This window comes from Salvelinus fontinalis, chromosome 31, assembly GCF_029448725.1.
Source record: "Salvelinus fontinalis isolate EN_2023a chromosome 31, ASM2944872v1, whole genome shotgun sequence".
Classification (NCBI taxonomy): Eukaryota; Metazoa; Chordata; class Actinopteri; order Salmoniformes; family Salmonidae; genus Salvelinus; species Salvelinus fontinalis.
Window position 1 is genome coordinate 33,062,985 of NC_074695.1, and position 15,493 is coordinate 33,078,477.

At 43.6% G+C, this 15,493-nt stretch overlaps 1 protein-coding gene across 1 annotated transcript in view; it reads left to right on the forward strand.

Annotated features, from left to right (window-relative positions):
• LOC129830079 (inositol 1,4,5-trisphosphate receptor type 3-like) overlaps positions 1-15,493 on the forward strand; it is a 53,532-nt gene that overhangs the window by 33,777 nt on the left and 4,262 nt on the right. The window contains exons 23-50 of the mRNA XM_055892280.1: positions 20-140; positions 248-302; positions 394-559; positions 793-963; positions 1,068-1,142; positions 3,104-3,223; positions 3,338-3,460; positions 3,571-3,771; positions 4,040-4,291; positions 4,492-4,617; positions 4,697-4,822; positions 5,000-5,120; positions 5,290-5,471; positions 5,682-5,830; positions 6,140-6,248; positions 7,627-7,717; positions 7,789-7,964; positions 9,644-9,806; positions 10,009-10,199; positions 10,383-10,583; positions 10,753-10,863; positions 11,431-11,526; positions 11,688-11,789; positions 11,913-11,996; positions 13,971-14,081; positions 14,391-14,583; positions 14,697-14,816; positions 14,945-15,117. Of these exons, the coding sequence (XP_055748255.1) occupies positions 20-140; positions 248-302; positions 394-559; positions 793-963; positions 1,068-1,142; positions 3,104-3,223; positions 3,338-3,460; positions 3,571-3,771; positions 4,040-4,291; positions 4,492-4,617; positions 4,697-4,822; positions 5,000-5,120; positions 5,290-5,471; positions 5,682-5,830; positions 6,140-6,248; positions 7,627-7,717; positions 7,789-7,964; positions 9,644-9,806; positions 10,009-10,199; positions 10,383-10,583; positions 10,753-10,863; positions 11,431-11,526; positions 11,688-11,789; positions 11,913-11,996; positions 13,971-14,081; positions 14,391-14,583; positions 14,697-14,816; positions 14,945-15,117 (3,909 nt within the window). The remainder of the gene's footprint in view (positions 1-19; positions 141-247; positions 303-393; positions 560-792; positions 964-1,067; positions 1,143-3,103; positions 3,224-3,337; positions 3,461-3,570; positions 3,772-4,039; positions 4,292-4,491; positions 4,618-4,696; positions 4,823-4,999; positions 5,121-5,289; positions 5,472-5,681; positions 5,831-6,139; positions 6,249-7,626; positions 7,718-7,788; positions 7,965-9,643; positions 9,807-10,008; positions 10,200-10,382; positions 10,584-10,752; positions 10,864-11,430; positions 11,527-11,687; positions 11,790-11,912; positions 11,997-13,970; positions 14,082-14,390; positions 14,584-14,696; positions 14,817-14,944; positions 15,118-15,493) is intronic.

Consider the following 15,493-nt stretch of genomic DNA (forward strand, 5'->3'; position numbering starts at 1 on the left):
ATCTCTTGTTGATATGCAGTTTATCCTGAATGTCCGCCTGGACTATCGGCTCTCCTTCCTGCTTTCTGTCTTCAAGAAAGAGTTTGTTGATGTTTATCCCATGGCAGATGCCGATGCTACTACATCAATGGAGCAAGCAGGTAGTGCAGTACCCATTTGAGGGACCCATTGCTCTCCACTAACCATGCCTTATACAGTATTCATCTCTCCATCTAAATACATAACATTCTGAACTCTCTTTCAACAGCCACCATCAACCTGCAGCACATAGGAGAGCAGGCGGAGGCCATGTTCGGTGTGGGGTATGTTCAGTACAGCACTGTAGACCCGTACCAGCATATGTTATGATTTTGCCCCAGTGTGTTGTTATGATAACCTGTGTCCTCCTGTCAGGAAGGGGAACAGTATTCTGGAGGTGGATGATGAGGGAGGTCGTATGTTCCTGAGGGTGCTGATCCATCTCTCCATGCACGACTACCCTCCTCTGGTCTCTGGAGCTCTACAGCTGCTCTTCAAACACTTCAGCCAGAGACAGGAGGTGCTGCACACATTCAAACAGGTAAGGATACACAACTATCTGCAATCACTGATGGTAAACAAAGGTGTGGCCAATAATGAACTGCACTCCAACTTGGTACCGTCAATAATGACCTGCACTCCAACTTGGTACTGTATCTGCTATTCCCTTTCTTATACAGTATCTATATATATATTATTTATATCCATGTTATTTTCTGGTCTCTCAATCATCGTCTCTCTGACACACTCTCTCTGTCTCCATGTTGTCCTCAGGTCCAGTTGCTGATCTCGGGCCAGGATGTTGATAACTACAAGCTAATAAAAAGCGACCTTGACCGTCTCCGCACCATGGTGGAGAAGTCTGAGCTCTGGGTGGACAAGAAGAGCAGCTCTGGAGGAGGGGAGGGGAAGAAAGACAAGAAGGACAAAAAAGAGAATGTAGAGGTGAGGGCGAGATATGTCTTCTCCATCTATGATAAGAAAGTGTGTAATAACATGTAGTAGCTACAAACTACTTCTCACTAATTGTACTTCTGATTTCCTTTTAGATGTCCTCAGAGGTTGCGACCCCCAAAAAAGAGAAGTCGGATAAGAGCAATGAGAACTACCAGAAAGTTAAAGATGTGTGTTTTGGTGTCCATTGACATGTCACTTTTTCCTTTATCCTGCTAGCATGTCCCATAGTCACTGTTTATTTATTTATTTATATATATATATATATATATATATATATATACAGTTGAAGTCGGAAGTTTACATACACTTAGGTTGGAGTCATTAAAACTCGTTTTCAACCACTCCACACATTTCTTGTTAACAAACTATATTTTTGGCAAGTCGGTTAGGACATCTACTTTGTGCATGACACAAGTAATTTTTCCAACAATTGTTTACAGACAGATTATTTCACTTATAATTCATTGGATCACAATTCCAGTGGGTCAGATGTTTACATACACTAAGTTGACTGTGCCTTTAAGCAGCTTGGAAAATTCCAGAAAATTATGTCAAGGCTTTAGACGCTTCTGATAGGCTAATTGACATCATTTGAGTCAATTGGAGGTATACCTGTGTATGTATTTCAAGGCCTACCTTCAAAATCAGTGCTTCTTTGCTTGACATCATGGGAAAATCAAAAGAAATCAGCCAAGACCTCAGAAAAAAAAATTGTAGACCTCCACAAGTCTGGTTCATTCTTGGGAGCAATTTCCAAATGCCTAAAGGTACCATGTTCACCTGTACAAACAATAGTACGCAAGTATAAACACCATGGGACCACGCAGCTATCATACCGGTCAGGAAGGAGACGCGTTCTGTCTCCTAGAGATGAATGTACTTTGGTGCAAAAAGTGCAAATCAATCCCAGAACAACAGCAAATAACCTTGTGAAGATGCTGGAGGAAACGGGTACAAAAGTATCTATATCCACAGTAAAACGAGTCCTATATTGACATAACCTGAAAGGCCGCTCAGCAAGGAAGAAGCCACTGTTCCAAAACAGCCGTAAAAAAGCCAGACTACGGTTTGCAACTGCACATGGGGACAAAGATCGTACTTTTTGGAGAAATGTCCTCTGGTCTGATGAAACAAAAATATAACTGTTTGGCCATAATGACCATCGTTATGTTTGGAGGAAAAAGAGGGAGGCTTGCAAACCGAAGAACACCATCCCAACCGTGAAGCACGAGGGTGGCGGCAGCATAATTTTGTGGGGGTGCTTTGCTGCAAGAGGGACTTATGCACTTCACAAAATAGATGGCATCTTGAGGAAGGAAAATTATGTGGATATATTGAAGCAACATCTCAAGACATCAGTCAGGAAGTTAAAGCTTGGTCGCAAATGGGTCTTCCAAATGGACAATGACCCCAGGCATACTTCCGAATTTGTGGCAAAATGGCTTAAGGAAAACAAATTCCAGGTATTGAAGTGGCCATCACAAAGCCCTGACCTCAATCCCATAGAACATTTGTGGGCAGAACTGAAAAAGCGTTTGCGAGCAAGGAGGCCTACAAACCTGACTTAGTTGCACCAGCTCTGTCAGGAGGAATGGGCCAAAATTCACCCAACTTATTGTGGGAAGCTTGTGGAGGCCTACCCGAAATATTTGACCCATGTTAAACCATTTAAAGGCAATGCTACCAAATACCAATTGAGTGTATGTAAACTTCTGACCCACTGAGAATGTGATGAAAGAAATGAAAGCTGAAATAAATAATTCTCTCTACTATTATTCTGACATTTCACATTCTTAAATTAAGGTGGTGATCCTAACTGACCTAAGACAGGGAATTTTTATTAGGATTAAATGTCAGAAATTGTGAAAAACTGAGTTTAAATGTATTTGGCTAAGGTGTATGTAAACCTCTGACTTCAACTATATATATATATATGTGTATATATATGTGTGTGTGTGTGTGTGTGTGTGTGTGTGTGTGTGTGTATTATTCCAGATCCTCTCTACTCTTCCTGGGGTCCAATTATTAGACACTACTCTACCATAACATTTGTACAATAGAAATTCAATAATACTACACTGTTGAGTAGTGTTTGGCCGTATTTCTGAAGACATTCTCTTTACCCCAGATCTTGGAGCGTCTGAATAAGATGTGCAGCTCGGGTGTGTGGAAGAAACAGCAGAGACTCCTGAAGAACATGGGAGCCCATAAAGTGATGCTGGACCTGCTGCAAGTGTCATACGATCAGGTAAGGGATGTACGTGAGCTGTGCCTTACCCCCACTCTGACAACCAAACACATAGTATTGGACTAACGTTACCTCGCTGTCTCGCTCTCTCTCACGCACTTTCCTGGTTCTCAGCATGACACCAAGATGCAGGGGATCATCAAGTGCACTCACCTGTTCCTGCAGAAGTTCTGCATGGGGAACCTGGAGAACCAGATGCTCCTCCATAAGAACCTCAGTCTCTTTCTCAACCCAGGAGTGAGTGAATTCACACACTGCTTTTATTGCCTTTTCCACTTGCATCCGTCCTGTTTTCATCAGACATAATTATGTCCCCCCCCCCCCCCCCCCCCCCCCCCGCCCCGCAGCTCATGGAGGCAGAGACAGTGCAGCACATCTTCAGCAATAACTACCAGCTGTGTACAGAGATCAGTGAGAACGTGCTGCAGCACTTCATCCACTGCCTGGCCACTCACGGACGCCATGTCCAGTACCTGAACTTCCTGCACACCATCATCAAGGCCGAGGGCAAGTACGTGAAGAAGTGCCAGGACATGATCATGACTGAGGTAAGACAACCTCCCACGCAACTTGCTTTTAACTTTTTTCATTGGTATGGAATCCTCGAAAAGTTGTAAATAAGGCTGCAGTTTTTAAATATTTATCGAATCTTAGCGAAACATCTAGTCTGTCTTACAATCAAATATTTGTGTGAAACCCAGATGAGTAATTGAAAAATAACAGATGAACCACCTCCAAGCACTCACAAGCCACATGAATCATATCAGCAATGATGTAATTGTTTATCCCACACGGTGTGCTTGCTTTCCCCTCTAGTTAACCAACGCCGGTGAGGATGTGGTGGTGTTTTATAATGACAAGGCATCATTTGCCACCATGCTGGAGCTGATGGCAGACTCCAGGGAGGGGGTTCAGGAGCACAGCCCCCTGCGCTACCACATCTCTCTGGTGGAGCTGCTATCTGCCTGCGCTGAGGGCAAGAACGTTTACACAGAGATCAAATGTACCTCACTGCTGCCCCTAGAGGACGTGGTGAGAGTGGTCACACACGAGGACTGCATCACAGAGGTATGTCTGAAATGGAGCAAGTATAAAATTAGTTAGTAGCCTACGTCGTCCTCAGTTCGAAAAACCACAGCAGCATGCAATGATATGCAGACATACAACTGCAAAGGTAATGGAAACCATTATCATTACAAAATGTACAAAGGCCTGAGCCAGCTGTGTGTGTGTGTGTGTGTGTTCATGTTTACCCTTGTGGTCCTCAGGTGAAGGTTGCCTACGTGAACTTTGTGAACCACTGCTACGTAGATACAGAGGTAGAGATGAAGGAGATTTACACCAGCAATCACATCTGGAAACTGTTTGAGGACTTCACTGTGGACATGGCCAGGGTAAGTCTCACTCCCCAATCAGTGGGACCACTCTCACCCACAAGTTTCATCATCTCTAACCTCTCTCTTTTCCCTCTAGGTGTGTAACAAGAGAGAGAAGCGTCTGACTGACCCTATCCTGGAGAAGTACATCATCAACGTGGTGTTTGATACCATCAATGCCTTCTTCAGCTCCCCCTTCTCTGAAAACAGCACCTCTCTACAGGTCAGTCAGCTCTGATGCTACTGCCTACTCTGAGGCTTTGATATAAAGTTTAATGTAATGCACTGTTTAGTAGAGTGTGTGTTTTTGTTTGTATTGTGTCTGACAGTATTTGTGTAGTCATTTAACATGTCATGAATTCACATCATGTGATTCTCCTTCCTTTGTGCTTGTAACCAGACCCACCACACCATAGTAACACAGCTGCTCCAGTCTAGCATGCGTCTGCTGGACTGTCCCTGGCTGCAGCAGCAACACAGAGGCCTGGTGGAGACCTGCATTCGCACTCTGGCTATGACAGGTAAAACAGGCCTACTGCAGGGCCCAGAGGTGGGCTACATTTAGAGCCACACAGGGTCAAACTAGGGTTGCGTTCCTTTGTGAATAGGACTTTAGATTTTTCGACATGGTTTGAGTGGGCGTACCTTTTGAACTCAATGATGACTTTCCCCAATCTTGTGTGTTTGCAGCGAAGAACCGCTCAATTTCCCTGCCTCTGGACCTGGAGTCTCAGATAACCACCATGCTGAGCAGCAGTGCTCCCAACTCTCTGTCCCGCTCCAACCCCAACTACAAGAGCTCCACCCGCTCCAGCCGCCCCTCCGCCCCCAACAACCCCTGGGACTACAAGAACATCATCGAGAAGCTGCAGGTTCGACCCTTAAAACGACCCATTAATGACCCTGCTGCCTTCTCCCCTATCCTCTATCCATCACTTTATTCAGCCATACATAGCCACAACCGAATTACACATCATTCCTTGGCCTCTGTCTCTTTCTGGTTTGTTCCCTGTTCTTGAGGGTTTTGGTGTTTGACACAGTGGGTATATTCCCTGTCCCTCTATCTATGCTGTGATGTTCAGGACATCATCAACACCCTGGAGGAGCGTCTGAAGCCGCTGGTGAACGCAGAGCTGTCTGTTCTGGTGGACGTCCTGCATCAGCCTGAACTCCTCTTCCTGGAGGGGACGGACGCACGGCAACGCTGTGAATCAGGAGGCTTCATCTCCAAGTAAGGGTCTGCATCTGAAATGGCACCCTGTTCTCTACGTAGTGCACTACTTTGGACCAAAGTCCTAAGGGAGGCCCTGGTCAAAAGTAGTGCACTATATAGGGAATCGGGTGCCATTTTGAACTCAATGATATGTCACTATGGTGTGGGGGCTGTGTGTGTGTGTGGGGATGATAGTGTTTATTTACCAACACAGTCACTGGGATTTACACATACAAATATTTACTCATTCAAACTCACTGCAAAGTGCAATAAAGAGCATTTTTGGCATGGTATGGATGAGGTCTAACACTGTCTTTGTGAACCCAGACTGATTCAGCACACTAAAGCCCTGATGAGCTCAGAGGAGAAGCTCTGTATCAAGGTTCTGAGGACCCTGCAGGAGATGCTCATACGCACACTGGACTTTGACGAGAAGGTAAAGACTTATGACCAGTCAGTGTAGGTCTTGGAGATCAACCAATAGAATATCTGAGTCTATTTAAAGGCCCAGTGCAGTCAAAAACTTTAATTTCTTTAATATACTGAACAAAAATATGAGCGCAACAATTTCAATGATTTTACCGAGTTACAGTTCATATAAGGAAATCAGTCAATTTAAATAAATGAATTAGGTCCTAATCTATGGATTTCACATGACTGGGCAGGGGTGCACCGAGACTCTCCCACTTGGGAGCCATGCCCAGCCAATCACAGTGAATTTTTCCCCACAAAGGGGCTTTATTACAGACATAAATACTCCTCAGTTTCATCAGCTGTCCTTGTGGCTGGTCTCAGACGATCCCACAGGTAAAGAAGCCGGATGTGGAGGTCCTGGGCTGGCTTGGTTACACGTGGTCTGCGGTTGTGAGGCCGGTTGGATGTACTGCCAAACTCCTTAAAATGACGTTGGAGGTGGCTTATGGTAGAGAAATTAACAATAATTCTCTGGCAAAAGATCTAGTGGACATTTCTGCAGTCAGCATGCCAATTGCATGCTCCCTTAAAACTTGAGACATTTGTGGCATTGTATTGTGTGACAAAACTGCACATTATAGAGTGGCCTTTTGTCCCCGGTACAAGGTTCACCTATGTAATGATCACACTGTCTAATCAGCCTCTTGATATGCCCCACCTGTCAGGTGGATGTATTATCTTGGCAAAGGAGAAATGTTCACGAACAGGGATGTAAGCAAATTTGTGCACAAAATTTGAGAGAAATACGATTTTTGTGTGTATAGAAAAATTCTGCGATCTTTTATTTCAGCTCATGAAACATCGGCCCAGCACTACATGTTGCATTTATATTTGTGTTCAGTATATATATTTCCACACCTAGTTGGAATAATACTGTGACATTGTGAAAATTATGATGATGCTCTTTTAGTATAAGAGCTTTTTGAAAAGACCGCCTGAAATGTCTGCCTGTTTTGGTGAGATGGAGTTTTGTCCTGCCTGGTGACATCAATAGACCAATAATAAAGAGAGTTCCAAACATCTCTGCCAACAACAGCTAGGTTTCAGTTTCCCCCTTCCCACTCAGACCACTCCCAGACAATTCTATGAAAATGATTGCTTGAAAAATTGCTCTTTGCTAACAAGCTATTTGTTTTCAATTGAAATGGTAAAAATGGAACAATCACTGTAAGGCACTTAATTGTTACCCAGAAATGATTTGATATTGAGATCAAAAGGCTGCATTGGAACTTTAATAGAGGTTTTATGAAGGTGCTTATTGAGGTACTATTTGGATAAGAAACTATCCAGTGTGCGTATGCTAACCATGTCTCTGTGTGACTGAATGCCTCTCCAATCAGGGCATTGCACTGAGGAAGGTGCTGCTACAGAACTACCTCTTCACCAACAAGAAGAACAGCAAGGGAGATCTGGTTGAACTTGGAGCCACAGGTTTGTTTATATTAGGCTTATAACATGATCGTTGCTGATTGTGTATATATTTACCGTGTGTTAATGTGTAGGTGCTGAGCAGGAGAGAGACTGGGCGGCTGTAGTTGCAGTCCAGTGTCGCCTGGACAGGGAGGGTGGCACAAAGCTCTTTACTGACCTCGTCATGAGCACCAAGAACGACAAGATCTTCCAGGAGAGCATCCAGCTGGCCATATGTCTGCTGGAGGGGGGCAACACAGAGATCCAGGTTAGATGTAACACATATAGCCTGCTGTACGGAGCAGGTGCATGGTGATTCTGTCGCAATAGGAGATTTTGCTATAAGACCATTGAGGTACCCCCGTCGAGAGTGAGACAATTCGTCTCACTCAAGTTCTTGTCACCCGGCTAACAGGTGACTCACAGGTCCGCCGGACTGACCTGGTTATGGATCCTGCCCTTTATTCGGAGATTAGCATTATTGTGGTGCCGTTAGGCGTTTTGTCGGGATCTTGGATAATATTAATCAGACTTAGAGAACCTTCTCATTTTACCTTCACTTTCCCTTTGTATGCTCCTATATCTAGACTCACGCAAGCTATGGCTTAGTTACGATTTATAGCCTATGTCCGGCGACTAATACTACTTGAATATTAATATATACTTAAAGGATACTTGTTACAGTAAAATTAGTATTCTGTCCAAACCATTATATGGTCTTTTGTGTAGAAACCAGGCTTATTTCCCTATATGTGGTAGTGTCAGAGGCGTTTTCTCCCACAGGGCTTTAGACAGAGCTTCTACTTTTTATTCAATGTTTGCAAAGCACACAGTTATACACGTCATTACAGTTTCTATACGTCTTTTCCAATGAACCATCAATAATCATCAAAACACTTGAACTCTCAATGCCTTATCTATGTATTACAACAAGCAGTTAATTACCTTAACGTCAATTGACTTGGTTGGGTCCCGGAGAGTATGTTCTTCAACTCACAATTGCTCTACCGGTTTAGCCAATCACGTCAGTATCTGTTCCTCCTGCTAGAAGTTGTACCATGACCTTTTTCTTTTTTTGTACATTTTTTCTGATTAGTAACGAGACTGCTATCGTAGTTCAAGACCCTGTGTAACACCACTAAGAGTGTACGGTGTGCTTGACTCAGTAGGTCTCGCCTAAAAACCAGCGGTCAAAAGCTACAATTGTTCTAGAGTATGAAATTCAGACATGTATCTGTTTCTCCTACTAGAAGTCGCACTATGATTTACTAATTAGTGAAGAGACGGTTCGAGAGCAACACCCTTCATAGCACCCACTACGCCCTTCATCCACTCCAACATGGTGGATATATTCAGCGCGAGGGGTGTACGGGGTAGTCGACTCCGTATGTCTCATTCAGAAATCAGAAGTCAAAAGATACAATTGTTCTAGAGTATGAAAGCCAGATATGACCTTTTAGGTTGATGATAGTTTGAAGTATCACGAGTTCAGTGATAAGTCAAGTCGCACTATCACACCCTTTTTTTGGAAAGCATGCTTCTTATATACTCTGGGGGACCAAGTCAGGCTCAACACTCGGTTTACATTTCTATTCTTGTCAGCGAATGCGGCAAGCTGTCTCTGTGAATATATTATCAGCGACTATGCCTATGCGTTCTCTAAGTTTAAACCTTCCATCAATTTAACCCAAACAATCTCTACTGTTGGTCTGACTTCCTCCTGGTTGATTGATGGCTCGCCTTCTGCCTCTGCTGGGGGTGGTGATTGGATGCAAGATATCCTATCCAACCAGTCGTTTGTCCCCCACCCAAGTGGCAGAACCAGTGATGAAGATGTGGGCGGATCCAGTACGGGAGGTGTCATCAGAGCTTTTTTTTGTGTTTCTGCGTCAATTCTTTCCTTATAATAATGCACTGATCCTCTTCCTTTCTGTGGATTTCCTTCAGAACTCCTTCTACAAGCTGATGATGGGGGACAACAAGTCTGAGAAGTTCTTCAAGGTCCTCCACGACCGGATGAAAAACGCCCAGATGGACATCAAGGCCAACGTATCAGTCAGCGTGGGGGAGATGAGTAACAAAGCCAATGACAACAAAGACCTGGAGACCAGTGAGCGGAACACTACTCTGATCTTAGATAGTCAAATGCAGGTTTAGATTGTAGTGATTGTAAAAGATAATGATGGTAATTTATGAAAAACAATGATTCTGTGTCAATGACTACATAAGTCTATGGTACGGATATTGTTGGTGTGTTTGAACTGTCACTTCACTCTATCCATGGTGCCCTCCCTGGTATTTGTTCCTGACAGGCTCTGGTGGGTTGGGTCTACCTGCGACTACTCTGCCTCTCTTGGCCCCCTCCATCGCCCAGGTCACTGCCCTGGCTTCGGAGCCTGAGCAGAAGGAAGTGGAGACCGAGATGGGCCCTGCAATCATCATTATGAAACCCATTCTGCGCTTCCTCCAGCTGCTCTGTGAGAACCACAACCAGGATCTGCAGGTGAGAGGAAGAACAAGCACCACTTATACAGCTAATACTGCTCTCTGCTGAGGTCTAAACAGACTGACGTCATTATATAGAAACTCCCCTGTGAGATAGCTAGTAGATAGGGGTGATAAAACTGTTCTGGTCTGTTTGACCTATTGACCCTACAAAACTGTTGTCCGACCATCCTTCTCCCAGAACTTCCTTCGCTGCCAGAACAACAAGACCAACTACAACCTGGTATGTGAGACGCTGCAGTTCCTGGACATCATGTGTGGCAGCACCACGGGAGGCCTGGGTCTGTTGGGCCTCTACATCAACGAGAGCAACGTGAGCCTCATCACCCAGACCCTGGAGACGCTCACAGAGTACTGCCAGGGCCCCTGCCAGGAGAACCAGGTCAGATAGCCACACACAGAGTGCTACGGAAATTATTACTTTAAACAGAAACTTTGATAATACCGTCAGGAATGAGGTTTATTCAAAGTTCCGTTAGGTTTCAGACAAATAACACAGGGTTGTTTTGTCAAAATGATAATAACTTTCTAGGTGTGCTTTGTTTTTGTAGACTTGTATAGTGACCCATGAGTCGAATGGCATCGACATCATCACAGCCCTCATACTGAATGACATCAGTCCTCTGTGTCGTTACCGCATGGAGATGGTGCTGCAGCTCAAGGTTCACTTACTGTTCTCTATTACAGATTTTTGTGTCCTCACTCACTCGTCTGTGTCCTCACTCACTCGTCTGTCGTCTCACTCACTCGTCTGTGTCCTCACTCACTCGTCTGTGTCCTCACTCACTCGTCTGTGTCCTCACTCACTCGTCTGTGTCCTCACTCACTCGTCTGTGTCCTCACTCACTCGTCTGTGTCCTCACTCACTCGTCTGTGTCCTCACTCACTCGTCTGTGTCCTCACTCACTCGTCTGTGTCCTCACTCACTCGTCTGTGTCCTCACTCACTCGTCTGTGTCCTCACTCACTCGTCTGTGTCCTCACTCACTCGTCTGTGTCCTCACTCACTCGTCTGTGTCCTCACTCACTCGTCTGTGTCCTCACTCACTCGTCTGTGTCCTCACTCACTCGTCTGTGTCCTCACTCACTCGTCTGTGTCCTCACTCACTCGTCTGTGTCCTCACTCACTCGTCTGTGTCCTCACTCACTCGTCTGTGTCCTCACTCACTCGTCTGTGTCGTCCCTCTGAAATGATATAGTCGGTGACGGTGTTGTGTCTCCTGTTTCCAGGACAACGCCTCCAAGCTGCTACTGGCTCTGATGGAAAGTCGCCATGACAACGAGAATGCAGAGAGGATACTGTTCAACCTTCGACCTCGGGAACTGGTCAGAGCAAATACTCATTTCTATTTCTTCTCTCTCTCTCTTTTTTTTCTCCTCATTCTTTTTTTTACTAACTAGCCTCTAAAACGGCAATTGTATACACATATCAAGGTGCAGCACACTACAGAATACACCAGTCAACATTAGTATCACACTGTCCCCAGGTGAAGGTGATAAAGAAAGCCTACCAGCAGGAGAGTGAATGTGAAGGTGGAGAGGTGTCACCTCAAGAGGTCGGCCACAACATCTACATCCTGGCACTTCAGGTAACGCTCCCATTCAGAATAATAGAGTGTATATATGCACTCCTATAATAACGTAATAAGGTCATGTTAGAGAATAATGCTTTCACATGTTATGCTTATGATTGTGGGCCATGTTTTGGTCAGCTGGCGAGGCACAATAAGATACTGCTCAATCTGCTGAAACCTGCAAAGAGGACCAAGGAGGGAGAGGAGGGCATATCCTCTATGGTGAGTGTCTCTCTCTCTCTCTCTCTCAATTTCAATTCAATTTCAATTTAAGGGGATTTATTGGCATGGGAAACACATGTTTACATTGTCAAAGCAAGTGAAATAGATAATAAACAAAAGTGAAATAAACAATTTAAAAAATGAACAGTATCTCTCTCAGATTCAGAGAGGTTGGGTTAAATGTCCCTTTCTCTCTGTCAGCTGTTGCATTCATTTGATCACTTTTGTATTTTCATTCCCTTCTGGGCAGAATTCTTTGCAGCCTTTCTAATATGTGTTTATTTGAAGTCAGGATATTTGTTCAAGGCAAGCTTCAGCATATCTGGTCTTCTCATTAGAAGAGGAAGTTGCCTCACTCTGTACTTCTGTGCTGCAGCTGCTCGCATTCATGGCAGCAGTGACTCACTGCAAACTTTGTTTAACAATGGATTTTAGCGTTACATGGGGATATTTTCATATCTGTGCTTTGTTTGCATGCCTGAAAATGGTTCAACATAAAGCGAGACTAAAAAGTATTATAAAACTGGTTGTTTGAATCCTGGATGTTGATTGGTTGATATGCGGGTGTTGTGGTACAACCCCGTAAAATACATAAATAATATGTGTTAATGTCGTAAATCAACTGTCCTGCAGCCCAAGCAGGAAATTCATAAACTTCATCTCCCTCGGGGAAAAAAGCATCTACACATTTATTTTTCCATGCTACTGTTTGGTTTGCAACAGTTAGGCGTTGTAAAAACCTACATGTCTGGCTCTATGACCTGTGCAACAATGTATCATTTTACATGGAATCCGTGAACACTCAGAATTCCATTTAATTCATTAACCAGCCTATGTAGGCCTATTGGATATGTATAAACCTCTAAAAGTCTAAGCCTTGGGGTGGGGGTTCTACTAAGCTAACATATGGAATTGTTTTAAGATGGTCATACCATGGATCATTTAGTGTTTGATTTAGAATTTTGGACCTCTGTAGGTTTAAAAAAAGATGTTAAAAAGTTAATTATTAAGGAATAAGGTTTGTCCTATATCTAGGAGTGTCTGTCCTATATCTAGGAGATGTAAGAAAGCTCAGGAAATATTTGTTTTTTGGACACACATACAGTGGGGAGAACAAGTATTTGATACACTGCTGATTTTGCAGGTTTTCCTACTTACAAAGCATGTAGAGGTCTGTAATTTTTATCATAGGTACACTTCAACTGTGAGAGACGGAATCTAAAACAAAAATCCAGAAAATCATATTGTATGATTTTTAAGTAATTCATTTGCATTTTATTGCATGACATAAGTATTTGATCACCTACCAACCAGTAAGAATTCCGGCTCTCACAGACCTCAAACAAACACTGGCTGTCACCAAACAGCGCCAGGACCATGGACAGTTCTTTCACTCGTGTGGCATCAACAGAAACGTCACTATTAACATCACCAACTAACTTTGGACTCGCCAACCATAATTAGTTGTTGCCTATGTTGGATAGTTAATAAATCATTATCATTGAATCTCTGCTAGCTAGCTACATTCCAATGATTTGTTTAGCATAGCAATGTCGAATGAATAGAATTCATAGTTTTCACGACTGGGTCAAAACATGACAAAATAACTAACCAACCTGCTTGGGTAGCAATTTTAGAATGCAAAAACAAATTTACTCATTAAAATAATGTTAATGAAAAAATGTCTTTCATATTTTTATAAATATTTTGGTAACCATTTTATAAAAGCAATAAGGCCCTAGAAACCAGGGATTATTGTGTAATAACTCCCTCCTAAAAACTGCTCCTGGCCCGAGGCAAACAGAGTTATCACACGATAATCCCCGGGTTCTCATGTTTTATTGCTTAAGTTTATAATTTGTGGAGGTTGAATTGAAACAAGCTGAATGGGAAAAGCTAGGTTGCTCAGATCCACTGATAATGCTCTTTAGTATTATTGTTGTTGTTAATGTTTATCCTGTTGACTTCCTGCAGTTGAACCTGAACAATCGGCCGCTCTCTCAAATGTTGAAATCTACCGTGCCGGTAGAGAATGAGGAGCAGGACCCACTGGAGTTCTATGACCAGCACACTTCACAGATAGAGGTCTCTACCCTTCTCCCTCAACTCACCCGTACTACAGTAGTCGATCTTTATAATTGTTAATAGTTCAACTGAAGTGCCCATTGCAAAATGTATTGAATGAAAATAGTATAACAACAATAAAAAATAATGAATGTCATTTAGCAGATGCTTTTATCCAAAGCGACTCAGTCATGCATGCATACATTTTATGTACAGCTGGTCATGGGAATCAAACTCATTATCCTGGCATTGCAAGCACCATGCTCTACTAACTGAGCTACAGAGGACCAAAAGACCCCTGTCCTAACTTGTCCCTTCTCGTCCGGTCAGATTGTGCGTGAGGACCGCAGCATGGAGCAGATCGTGTTTCCCATTCATCCCATCTGTGAGTTCCTGACGGAGGAGTCCAAGTTCCGTGTGTTCAACACCACCGAGCAGGACGAGCAGGGCAGCAAGGTCACACACTTTTTCCAGCAGGCCTCCTTCCTCCACAACGAGATGGAGTGGCAGAAGAAGCTCCGCAGTAAGCCAGGCTCAGCTGATCCAGTAGATATTTTCTACTGGCCTCAACGTTTCCTCTCTATCTCATGCTGTTTGATGATAGAAGAAGACTGAAGAGTGTTGTTTGTGTTTCAGGTATGCCGGTGCTGTTTTGGTTCTCTCGCAGGATGAGCACCTGGGGCAGCATCTCCTTTAACCTGGCCGTCTTCATCAACCTCATCATCGCTTTCTTCTACCCCTACGACTCAGGCCAAGGTGTGTGTGTGTGTGTGTGCCCGTAGTCATTATCCTGTGTACTTATTGAAGACCATAATTATGAGAAACTGAGACATATAAATGTTTTTTTATATATTGATGATCCAAATGTGATTGCTGTCCTCCAGGTGCGATAGATGACTCGATGCTGTCAATGCTGTTCTGGGGTTTCCTGGGTCTGTCTGTCATGGGCATGTTTTCCAAACGATACGGCCTCAGGCCCTTCACTGTGGCCCTCATACTGCGCTCCATATACTGCTTCGGCATCGGCCCCACTCTCATACTACTGGGCACCCTCAATGTAAGCTTCACTTATGAGTGAATTCTAACTTCCACTTGAGTCATGCATCACAACCCTATACCACACCTTGATGATAAGATGAATATCATCAGGGTTGGGGAGTAACGGTATAAGGGATTACAAAAAAACGGACAACTGTAATCCGTTACCAGCAAAAATATTGTAATCAGATTACAGATAATTACTTTGAGGATTACTTTTAAATTCAGAAAGGATGTTTGCGTAAAAAAATCTTTGACCCTTTTCTGTTTTCTGAAAGACATTCAAATCAGCATTGAAAAAAAGGCTCAAGTTTAAGTTTGTTCCACCTGAGCGAGTCTGACCACAAGTCAGAGAACACTATGATGACACACCAAACGTGTTTGATGGATTGCGG